The sequence below is a fragment of the Takifugu rubripes genome, chromosome 1 (assembly GCF_901000725.2).
Source record: "Takifugu rubripes chromosome 1, fTakRub1.2, whole genome shotgun sequence".
Taxonomy (NCBI): Eukaryota; Metazoa; Chordata; class Actinopteri; order Tetraodontiformes; family Tetraodontidae; genus Takifugu; species Takifugu rubripes.
Window position 1 is genome coordinate 1,841,543 of NC_042285.1, and position 12,089 is coordinate 1,853,631.

The 12,089-nt window shown below is 51.9% G+C and overlaps 1 protein-coding gene and 1 non-coding gene across 2 annotated transcripts in view; both read right to left on the minus strand.

The window, feature by feature from the left end:
- The window catches only part of LOC101070481 (plexin domain-containing protein 1-like), an 8,009-nt gene extending 1,307 nt beyond the window's left edge, over positions 1-6,702 (minus strand). The window contains exons 1-10 of the mRNA XM_029848740.1: positions 6,058-6,702; positions 3,566-3,723; positions 2,207-2,350; positions 2,063-2,132; positions 1,615-1,737; positions 1,393-1,511; positions 1,216-1,312; positions 290-385; positions 128-209; positions 1-57 (exon numbers count right to left, since the gene is read on the minus strand). The exon at positions 1-57 is cut by the window's left edge and continues 4 nt beyond it. Of these exons, the coding sequence (XP_029704600.1) occupies positions 1-57; positions 128-209; positions 290-385; positions 1,216-1,312; positions 1,393-1,511; positions 1,615-1,737; positions 2,063-2,132; positions 2,207-2,350; positions 3,566-3,723; positions 6,058-6,148 (1,037 nt within the window). The 5' untranslated portion in view covers positions 6,149-6,702. The remainder of the gene's footprint in view (positions 58-127; positions 210-289; positions 386-1,215; positions 1,313-1,392; positions 1,512-1,614; positions 1,738-2,062; positions 2,133-2,206; positions 2,351-3,565; positions 3,724-6,057) is intronic.
- On the minus strand, positions 484-565 carry trnal-aag (transfer RNA leucine (anticodon AAG)). The gene has a single exon. It is a non-coding gene; the product is annotated as a tRNA-Leu (tRNA).
- Positions 6,703-12,089: the final 5,387 nt, after the last annotated feature.

A 12,089-nucleotide genomic window follows, 5' to 3' on the forward strand; every position in this document is an offset into this window, starting at 1 on the left:
TCGGCACAGTTGTAATCTAACCACTCCTGGCGATGTCTGTCGATCCCATCAGAGCATCTGAAACCCAGTGAGGAGGGACTGATTAGTTGCCCTCTGCAGCTATAATCTTTGAGAAAACCCAGCCTACCGCTGAAGTGTGCTGCACCAGCCGCACCCTGTGGTCAAGTTGGATGACATGCAGGGTTCGCAGGATGTGTGTTGAAGACAGGCTGGAGGAATCAAAGATGAGATGTGCTGTAGCTGGATAGTGAGGCAAAGCTGTCCCAACCCCCCCTGTGAGGACACTTACTGGGCAGAGGCGTAAACTCAAAAGCCGATCCGCCCACGATCCTTGTTGTGTTGATCTCAACCCGATGGTATTCATAAATGGTCTGCTGCTTCACATCTTTTGCAGGGAAGAAGAATTAGAGTTATTTTTTTTAATTTAAAGGACCTTTGCGGAAGTTCTTGGTGTAATAAGTACAATACAAGCAAAAACATCTGTGGCAGCGGTGGGATTCGAACCCACGCCCCCGGAGAGACTGGAGCCTTAATCCAGCGCCTTAGACCGCTCGGCCACGCTACCGGACGGCACCGCACTCTTTAAGTGGCCATTTTGAAATTATCTAACTATATTTAAATAGCGCCATAATATATTTCTGAAACATCGTTTAATGCAATTATTCTTTTTAACTGTTTTTATTCTTGCTGCCTACAACTTTTCCCATGCTGCATACATGTTGGATCCTTTCACAGATTAAATGTCTTTGTTTCATTGACACCGTGAACACGACTTTCTTTGTATGACCAATGACAACAACATCTTAAGAATTAAAGCAGAACATCTCCTTTTCACTCACGCCATCTGATTCTCGTCACTTTTGCAAGGCCTCATCTGGTCTTGCCTGTCTGTGAAAATGACTTGTGGAGGGAAACGGTCCCCTTGAATAGTTGAACTGAACCACCTGGAGGCTATTTTCCTTTCTATCCTTTTTTTTCTACTTAATCCGTCTTCTTATGACCATGAGGATTCAATGACAATGTGCATTCACCATGAAAACATCAGTTTTTTCTACAGTGAAGGCAGGAAAATTGATTAGAAAGGATGTCATTCAAAACTGTGATCACTTGGGCCATTACGAGCGCCAAAGCTTTGAAATAAGCCTGGTATCGGCCTGATACCTTGTATCGATACTCGCCCATCTCCAGTAGAAATGAAATTGTTGTAGAACTGACCTGAGGGCTGGGGAGACAGGAGAGCCATGAATGCATCTGACAGTCCCACTTTGACTGGATGCTCTGTGGAATTGATCCCCGCCAGCTGCACAGGAACCTGAAAAATGACCGGTTCGGTGTGAATTATTCCCCTCACAGACACCGAAAGCTGAGATCAAACCGGAGCCTTTTACTGACGTCTTTGTAGTTGAAAACAATGGTTCCGTTGCTGTGAAGAACTGCCTGGAAAGTGAAGGATCCTTCATCCTCACGATCCTTCAGGTGCACGTTGTCCCACTGCACCACGAACAGATTACCTGAGCACAGCAAATGTAAAAATGACACTTTTCTATCATAAATGCGCCTTGATTGGGATAATAAAACGGCAGGGTGCTCCTGGACATGATCCCCGGGACTGACCATTGTCCAAATACTTCACTGTTGAGTTCTTGGAGAAGCTTGGGTCAAAGTTGGCCATCAGGGGAGCGACGTACTGCGTGGCGGTCAGCATTTGGTGAGTGATCTCCCCCATGAAGATGAAGCCTGGGTCACACAGACGCACGCCTCAAGATTTCTGAAGTGTTTTACAACCGCAGATGGATGTGAAAGAATAAAGCTGAACAGTCGTGCCGGGTGGATCTTTAAGCGATTAAAACCATCCCAGCAGACTGAAAGTTAGGTTCCAGAATGTATTTTGTTTATTTGTTCTATTTCAGTTAGCATTTTGCTTCTCTTGAGTCGCCTGGTTTCTGATTGGTGCCACCTGTTCTTTACCAGAGCCTGCCGTCCTGTCGGATGGTGTCTGAGGTCCAGATGTTGCTGGATGATGTTGTCTGTTTTGTTAGTTCTTGCTTGTTGCCCAACTCACCTCCGGTGGCTATGATGATCTGTCTCAGGTAGTGTCCATAAAAGGGGAAATCAAAGGAAAGAGCAACTCTCTGGGGAAGCGAAAGACACATCAGACCACATTTGTGTACTGCTTCACACCGGTGAGGGTGCGTGTTCTTCTCACCGCTGCTTTCCGGTGCGTGTTGGACAGGATGTTGTGGATTTGGACTTGGCTCCTGTGCAGAGAGCTCAGATCCACCCACAGCTCATCGGTCCGATGATCTGTTGGGCCGAAGCTCTGCCATCTGTAGTACCGCTGGGAGTCCTCCTGAGGGCAAAAGTCCAAGGTTTTTAAATAAATATTCTCATCAGGGTTCATATTGTTCTCTCCAACTTTACACACCAAAGCTTTTAATGAGTGCTTTGTTCTTTTTCTTCAATACAACGCGATTCTGATGGTGATGGGAATCACAGCAAATCTGGCACGACCGTCAGCCGAGGAGAGGGTGTGTCTAGTCAGGAAAGTATGGACGACATTTTATTTTTGGGTCTTTAAGTATTCAGATGGGGGGGGACAACGACCAGAGACACATGTTACAGCTAATCCAATGTTTGAAGTGCTTATTAGAGCAAATTGCTTTGTACGTAATGAGGAGCCGCACATCTGGGATTTATTAGATCTGCGCTTGTCTCTGCGCGTCCACAGGGGGCGCTGTTTACACGCAGCCCGCGTCCTGCGCGGTTTGGACGGCAATATTAATTCACAGCACAGCTGAAGGTGACAGCGAGGGATGGTTCCGCTCGGCAGTGAGGGTTCAGAAAGTGGAGCAGTTAAATGCAGCGCTCTCACTGCTTCTTTGGCTGCTCCACATACAGCAAGTGACCCACTTCCACCCCCCACTCCAAACTCCACTGCCTCTCACCAACTGGTGTTTTCTGGTGGAGGGGAAGGAAACATTCTTTCCTCCCTTAGCTGGCTGGTTTGCTTGTGTCGTGAGAAGGTCATCTTGAAGAAATGCAAGAAAAAAACAACAATGGTGCAGCAGGGCCACTGAGAGCAACTACAAGGACGTCCAACCTGAATCAGAACTTGTGGGACCAGAATCATCTAATTCAAAGGTATCTTCCACATTCCCGGCAACCCCTCCCCCCCAGACGTTTTCTGGAACGGTTCTAAAGTCCGTTCATCAAGCAGACGAACGCAACATATCGGAAAATGTTTGGAGGGTCGTGGAAAATGGGTTCAGATGTGACGGATGGTGGCAGCTGATCAGGGATCCTCCTGATGTCATCTGAGTGATTCACCCAGGAGGACCCGGACACGGGCAGGACCGCCTGTTTCCAATTTGACTCGCAGAGGGGAAAAATGCACAAAGCTTTTTATTTGGGCTGAATTTTATTGAGGCCGATTGCAGTGAATAAAGAGAGAACCAGTCGTAAAATAGAAATACACCACAGCAGGCAGACATGCAGACCCGAAAGGTTCGTTCCCACCACCTCTCTGGACCGGGGACGGGGACGGGGGGGTGTCTGATGAGCTTACCACCACATGTGTCATGTTGTCAGTGGCACTGCCGAGATCCAGCTCCCGTCCCGGGTCCGCCTGTGCATCTCGGACGGCTCTGCGTCTGCCTGGAGGCCGCTGGTTCCCTGCGGTTCTGTAAAAGCTGGACGGATCCCCGTCCGTGCCTCTAGGTGCATCTAGAGCAAAACAAGAGTCACAGTCAGCGAACAGTCAGCACACATGGTTCTGGTATGTCCACCCATCCAGAAGGAGCAGAACCCTGCGGAGGAGGGGGATTCTTTTTTCTTTTCCTTTATCTGTCCTTTGCTTGTTTTTGTCCACATGTGGGCAGTAAATGCTCAATTGGATCCATTTCAGAAGGTTTGAAAGTAGTTTAATTAATAAAACCTGTTGGGGACAGTGGTCTTAACGGTTCCCAGGAGCTTTTGGGACCTAGTTTGTGCTTTTGTTGTTATACAGCAAATAGGAGCATCTGTGTATCTGCTCAGCAGATCACATGCCACTTGGCCTGAGGACAGTATTTCCTTCTCCTTTTGGAGGGTAAACTGATCCTTGAGTCACTGTCCGTGTCGAGAGCTGCAGGATCAGCAGAAGCTGCCGCTCTTTTTCCCCGACTTAATTCAGTTTGCGGTCCAGATCAACACAGGTGAACTGCGTTTAGAGGGATTTTCCCAACATTGGCTGCAGAACTCAAACCCCCGCAAAGATGTCTCCAGTTTGGTGCCAAGAGCTGCAGCCCCCTCCACCCCCTCAGCCACATGTGTGGGGGCCGGGCCACGGACTAGCTTAGCATTCAGGTCAGAGACTGAAGAAGGCCTAATAAAAATGACCCATAATAGGATCAAAGTGGTGTCATTTATGGGATGAATGCAGTGATATTAATACTGTAATAATGCTGAAATAAAGACAGTATTATCCTATTCCAAAGCTGGGCCTCCAAAATGAATAAAAACAAGTTAAAAACTACAATTTTAGGTTAAAAAAATGGGAGAATTTGTAGATTTTACTGTATGTAGGACAAGATAAAGAAGATGCTTCTTCTTGGTCTCGGGTTTAATGGAAATTACATCCTCGGCGTGAATGCTAATGGGGTCAGATACTCGGCGGGAGGACGAGTAACAGGAAAATGAGCTGAGCATCGTTACCTACTCTGCCCAGCGAGTGCTCATTTTGACTCTGGACTCCAGAAACCTGCAGAGCAGTTTGAAATTGGCGTCCGAGCTGGGTTAGACCTCCTCCGTATGTGGTCTGGCAGAACCTGGACTGGGAACGCACCAGTAAGAGTCGGATGGATTAGCCAGTTTAGCACCATCGTGCTGCTTCCGCCTGAATTAAATGCATATAAATGGTTCTGGCAGTAAATTAGGAAAGGTGTTGATTTGCAGCATGGCTTCCTGCTGTTAAATCCAACCAGTGCCAGGACTCTGGGCTTATTTCTGCACCCCCTTACATGCACAAAAATATATATAAACCCTTTTGTTTGGCCCTTTTTTGGTGCCCACCACGTCACATGTGACTGTGGTGGGCGTCGCATAGATCTAGGACACGTTAGGAAGAGGCACCGTGTGTTTTTGAACGCTTCTCTTCAGTCCTGCTGGAAAACAAATCGCTTTTACGAGATTCCCACTGGATTCCCACAGCTTTGACAGGAAGACCACCGAAGGCCTCTCGTGTAAGAAGTGGCGACATCTAGTGGTGGATCGCGGGAACTGAACACTCATCAACTCTCAAAAATCTCGGTGCTTTTCGCACACTGGGGGGGTCATCGATCTGCACACGCACCATCCGTCAGTGCAGTTTGTCAGATTTAGATCACCTCTGGCTTCTGTCGTCTGTTTGTCTATATTTCACAGTGGCAGGAGACACATTTCCTGTCCATAGTTTGGACAGCGTGTTGGAGAGGAGCTCCACACAAGGAGGTCATCACACGTTCGTAGCCACCTGTGAGTGTTTCTAATGCCGTAAACATTTACACACTGAGTGGGAATTGAATTATGCTGAACTTGGAATCATCCTGGTTGGTGTCCTGGGTTCTCCTCCGCAGTGCTGGGAGGAACCGGGATCGCAGGAGAGGCCGGAGAAACTGGAGCAGCGCTGATTGTCAAAGGAGGTGCGACAGCATAAGAACGGGGCTGGCTAAAAATAAAGCATCTCTAAGGGGAGCAAAAATACATACATGCACGGTCACAGGATGGGCTCGGAATCTGCAGCCTCGCGGACGCAGAACCTTTTTTTTTTCCTTCTATTTGTTTCGGACACAGATGAGATTCAGCTGCTGACTTCCGACCTTTACTGGGACTCTTTGAACACACATCCCTAAAACAATGACCTCACCTGAGTCCTGACTGACAGGTATATTCACACATGCGGGTCCACTCAGAAAGTCCCCAAAAAAACCAAGGAAGGAGTTTTTAACAAGCGATCGGGTCAGATTGGGAGGGAAATAAAGGTGTAAATAAGTGTGTGGATAAGTGTTTGAACCCTGTGTGTGTGTGCGCTGTGGTTCTTACCTTCCTTCTCTCCCGTCCCAACTCCCCCCAGCTCAGCCTGGGGGAGACAGATGAGGAGTAAAAGCCACAAAGGAGCCACCCAAAGCCCCATGTCCAGCTCGCTCTTCTCCCACCTTCCCCAGCTCTTCCTCACTCCCGTCTTCCTCTGCTTCGCCCCCCTTGCTGCCCCTCTCGCTCTGCGGGTGCACGGGGCACTTCGCTGCTCCTCTCCTCTCTTTGCTCTCCCACACGGATGTTTTTCTCCTCACCTCGAGGTTCTCGCTCGCTCCCTCTTTGCTCCTCAGTGGATTTGGGGCGACGGCTCCATGGCGGGAAAAGTGGTTGCAGACAGAAATCTTCTTTCCTCCACCTTTATTGTCATACCATCATCTTCTCCTCCGTCAAACAGCTGCTCCCTCCTCCTCCTCCTCCTCCTCCTCCTCCTCCTCCGGGTCTCCTTTTGTTTGCCTCTGCGGTTCCTAGCAGACTTGTGTAGTTTTGCAGGGCTCCGACAGAGAGGAACTACTATATTGATATAGTTCTACTTTTTTTTTTCTTTTCCAAAGACACTAAACGGGGAGGCTGCGTTCAGGAGGAGCGTGTCTCCCCCATGTGGAACCAGGAGGGATTCTGGCTCTCATGTGTTCAGAGGCTGATTTTAAGATTCTTTTATATGTAAAGTGTCTCTCCCTTCCCAGTAAAACAGGATGAAGTTTGAGGAAGACAGAAAGAGGAAGAGAGGAAGTTTAGAAATCTGCTTCAGTGATTCAGTTCATTTTACAATGGTAGTTGTTTTTTTGCACATTTGTGCCCAGTCAGCATTTTTGCTGCCTTTTGAATCTGGACCCTGGAGGAGCTGGTTTTGGTGGTTCACCCTGTTTTTCCCACCGTACTGCAGATGTTAAATGATGAAACAGTTTAAATCGGGTTCCAATTGATGGCAGCCGCGTGCACCAGGGGTCATTTCTGCCGCACTAATGATTTTCATGCGGTTTCTGCTGATGGGGACTGAGGGCTGACCCCTGCTCCAGATCCTCTTTTAAACTGGGTACGGAGACAACACAAGGCTGTTTCCCATTACAGGCGCGCTCCTCTGCTTCAATTGGAAACAGTTTTTGGGGAAATGCGTCAGTGGTGGCGCGCCGGAGTTCAAAGATCCGACTTGACGTGTCACGAACCAGATGAGAACCCAAATGCGACACACGAGTTTGGCTGAACACCGCTTTATTGTCAGAAACAGACAACAGACAGGATTCACCGGGGAGCGAGCAGAACAGAATAGTCGGGGACAGGCAAGGTCGAGATCGTGCAGAGGGCAGACAGAGTTTACCGGGGAGCAGGCAAGATCGGAACCGGGCAGGCAGGCAAACAGGAATACGCTGGAAAGTCATCGGAACACGAATAACGATCTGGCAGGGAGCAGGTGTGCCTCCGGGGATTAAGAAGGGGGCTCATTAGTGTCCAGATTCACAACAGGTGTGCGGGGCGAAGTGATTCACGGGCATGATTGCCCACAGCTGTGACAGAGCCTCCCCCTCAAGGGACGGCCCCCTGGGGAAGGGGGGGGGTCAGAACTCCTGTGACCCTGACGACTTCAACCCACGGTCCTCGTTCTCCGCCTCCAGGCCTGGTTCGGGCCTCCGAGGTCTGGCACGACCTACTCTCCTGGGTCGTGAAGGCTAATCCGGGTGTCTGGTGTGGAAGTCCCCAATTAGCTCCTTGTCCAGGATGTGACGTGCTGGTACCCAGGACCTCTCCTCAGGTCCATAACCCTCCCAATCAACCAGGTATTGGAGACCCCTGCCGCGGGGTCTGGAGCGCAGGAGCCTACTGACTGTGTATGCCAAGCCCCCATCCACTAGCAGCGGAGGAGGTGGGGCCGGGCGATCTGGGACCAAGGGGCTCTTGTGGGCAGGCTTAATCCTAGAAACGTGGAAGGTGGGGTGCACGCACATTGACCGGGGAAGCTGGAGTCTGACTGCCGCCGGGCAGATGACTCTGACGATGGAAAATGGTCCCACGAACCGCGGGGCCATCTTCCTGGAATCACCCTGAAGAGGCAGGTCCCCGCGTCGATAGCCAAACGCGTTTTCCCACTCTGTATCTGGGGGCCGGGGTCCGGTGCCGGTTGGCCGCTGCCTCGTACTGGGCACCCGCCCTCAGAAGATTGGCCCGAGCCTGGGGCCACATCCGCCTACAGCGGCGGGCATAAGCTGCTGCAGAGGGACAAGATGCTTCGCCTGCTTGAGCCGGGAACAGAGGGGCTTGATATCCAAAAACACACTGGAACGGCGACATTCCCGTTGCCGAACTGATCAGGGAGTTGTGGGCATACTTGACCCAGCCCAGAAAGGTCGACCATGTGGCCGGGTCCCGTGTTGCCATGCACCGGAGGGCCATCTCCAGGTCCTGGTTAATCCTTTCCGCCTGGCCGTTGGTCTGCAGGTGGAATCGTGAGGACAGACTGCCGGTGGCTCCCAGGTGCCCGCAGAACTCTTTCCAGAAGACAGAGGAAAATTGAGGGCCCCTGTCTGACACCACTCTCCGGTAGGCCGTGAAGCCGAAAGACGTGCTGGATCACAAGTTGGGCAGTCTCCTTTGCCGACGGCAGCTTAGGCAGGGGCACGAAATGAGCCATTTTGCTGAATCTGTCGATGATGGTCAGAATGACAGTGTTCCCCGCAGACTGGGGCAGCCCGGTGACGAAGTCCAGGGCGATGTGTGTCCAGGGTCGACGCGGAACCGGCAGAGGTTGCAGTAGCCCGGCAGGTGCTCGGTGTGGTTGTTTCTGCTGGTTGCAGACGGGGCAGGCGTTGACAAACTCCTGGACATCCTCCCTCAGGGACGGCCACCAAAACCTCTGCCTCAGCAGACCCGCCGTCCGACGTGCTCCAGGTTGGCTGGCCAGCCGAGACGCGTGAGCCCACTCCAGGACCTCTGCCCTGAGAGAGTCAGGAACGAAGAGCCGGTCGTTGGGGCAGGTGCTAGGTCCAGGTTGATTGGCAGCCGCCCTCCGGACTCTCTCCTCGATTCCCCAGGTTACTGCTGCCACGATACACGGGGAGGGGAGAATGTTCTCCGGGGTCCTCCCAGGGCCTTTGTCCTCCTTCCCTGCGAACTGTCAAGAGAGGGCGTCTGCCTTGCCGTTGTGGGACCCTGGGCGGTAGGAAAGGGTAAAGTCAAACCGAGTGAAAAACAGTGACCACCGAGCCTGCCGGGAGTTCAGCCTCTTGGCACACGATGAAAGGCAGCGTAGCACCCTCCAGCCAGTGCCGCCATTCCTCCAGTGCCAACTTGACAGCGTGCAGCTCCCGATTTCCCACGTCGTAATTCCTTTCCGCTGGCGTCAAGTGTCAGGAGAAGAACGCGCACGGGTTCAGCTTCTGGTCCTCCTGAGCCCTCTGTGACAGCACCACTCCCACCCCCGTATCGGAGGCGTCCACCTCGACCACGAACTGGCGGTTAGGGTCTGGCAGTTGCAGGATGGGGGCAATGATGAATCCAAGGAAGGACATTGATGGGGTGTGAAACTGGCACTTCTCAGCTTTTACAAACAGCTGATTGTCCAGTAGCCGCTGCAGTACTGCCCGCACATGTTGCACGTGATCCTTGAGTCCTTTAGAAAAGATTAAGATGTCGTCCAGGTAGACAAAGACAAACCGGTCTAACATGTCCCGAAGAACATCATTAACTAAGGCCTGAAAGACGGCCGGTGCGTTGGTTAATCCAAAGGGCATTACCAGGTACTCGTAGTGGCCAGCCGGGGTGTTGAACGCCGTCTTCCACTCGTCGCCCTCCCGTATGCGAACCAAGTGGTAGGCGTTCCGTAAATCCAATTTTGTGAAGACAGTGGCCCCCTGGAGCAGTTCAAAGGCGGAGGCGACAAGAGGCAGCGGGTACCGGTTCTTCACGGTAATGTCGTTGAGGCCCCGGTAGTCGATGCAGGGTCGCAGAGACTTATCTTTTTTCGCCTGGGAGGAGGTCACTCGCGCAGTTGTACGGTCGGTGCGGTGGAAGGGAGGTCGCCCGGGCCTTGCTGAACACCTCGGCGAGGTCGTGGTACTGCTCTGGAACCCTGGCCAGATCCGGGGGCGTGACGTCAGGCGCCGAGGTCCCCCTGGCGCCAGGCAGGACCGATGACACTCAGCTCCCCACCCCAGGATCTTCCCTGTCTCCCAGTCGAGTTGCGGGTTGTGACGGCGGAGCCACGGGTAGCCCAGGACCAAGGGAAAGTGCGCTCCCTCCAGGATGTGGAAGTATATTTCCTCCCGGTGGTTGCCCTGCAGCAGCATTGTCACTGGGCCTGTCCGGTGACAGATGTTCCCCAGGTGATGCCCATCCAACACTTGGGCTGGGATGACGGACGCCAGTGGTTCGTATCCAAGGCCCAGCTGCCAAACCACCTCTCCGCCGATCAAGCAGGCATCGGCACCAGAATCAACGAGGGCAGCTAGGTCCTGTGGTCCCCCGGGAAGTAAGAAGCAAGCCTGGAGTGAAATACGGGGTTGTCAAGGGGAAGCAGAAATAGGACTCATCAGTATTCCCCCAGTTACTGGTGAGTCTGGGCTTTTACTGGACAGGTTGCCACGAAATGTCCTAATCCACCACAGTAGAGGCACAGGTTGAACTGACGCTGCCGCCTGCGCTCCTCCCCTGTGAGCAACGTGCGGCCAAGCTGCATGGGTTCCTCTTCCCTGGAAGACGCTGCAGGCTGAGGAGGAACTCCGTCGAGAGCTTGCCTGCCACCCCGAAGTGTCGCCGCGGAGCTCTCTCCCGCAGACGAGCCTGAACCCTCAGGTCCACCCGGGTTGCTAAGTCAATGGCCCCATCCAGCGAGCTGGGGACGTCGTAGGCCACAATTGCGTCCTTAATGTGGGCTGCTAATCTGTGCAGGAAAGTGTCCACTAATGCGGCAGGGCTCCACTGGCTCCAGCTGGCCAGGGTGCAGAAGTCAATAGAGTAATCCGACACAGACCTCTCTCCCTGGCGGAGCGCCAGCAGTCGACGTCCTGCAGAGGACCGGGAGTTCCCTTGCCCGAACACATTGCGGAGCTCGGAAGCAAAAGCGGAGGAAGTGGAGCAGGCCTCTGATTGACGCTCACACTCGTTCGTTCCCCAGAGCCATGCCCGTCCTGTGAGATGTGTAATGGTGTACGCTACCTTGGCTACCTCAGTAGCGAACGTGCGGGGCTGCAGGGAAAACAGCAGGGAGCAATTCACCACGAAGGCGTCGCAGGACTCCGGATTACCCTCGTAGCGCTCGAGGTTCGGGGCCCTGCTGCGGAATTACAGGAGCTTACAGGAGCGTTTAAGGAATGTTGTTAAGAAAGAGGAACATGTGAATGTTTTACAAAAGTGTTGCTTACAACTGAAACCAGTACTCTGATGTATCCTGTTCCTTAAAGATAAGAGAAGTTGTAAGGATAAAGGAAGTTGTAAAGATGGGAGAAGTAGATAGAAGACAAGGAATCGTGAGGTCCTGTTTGACATAAATCTTGTGTGCACCAAATAAAAGAGGCGAGCGAGCAGCAGAGGAGCAGAGTTGACAGAGTAAGCTTGAACTGCTGCTCGGCTCTCCCTTCCAAGGACTCCAGTTGTTTGTGTGGTTTGTCTACTCACTCACCGTTGGTTCTTTTATTAAACTCAGCACAAGACATAGTAAAATGCGTTTCCATGGTTACATAGTTTGCATCAGCTCAGGTGCACAGCCTTGAGAGCCCCAACCCAAGCAGATATCACAGTTATTCTGTTCTCTTCACAAACACACTCACAAATTTTTTCCCAGTTGATTCTTCTCACATTATCCATGAAACTACTCTACTTTCATTAAAATAGCTATAGCATAAAATGCAATTCGCAATATTTTACAACAGAACCCAAATGCGACACACGAGTTTGGCTGAACACCGCTTTATTGTCAGAAACAGACAACAGACAGGATTCACCGGGGAGCGAGCAAAACAGAATCTTCAGGAACAGGCAAGGTCGGAACCGGGAAGGCAGGCAGGCAAACAGGAATACGCTGGAAAGTCATCGGAACACGAATAACGATC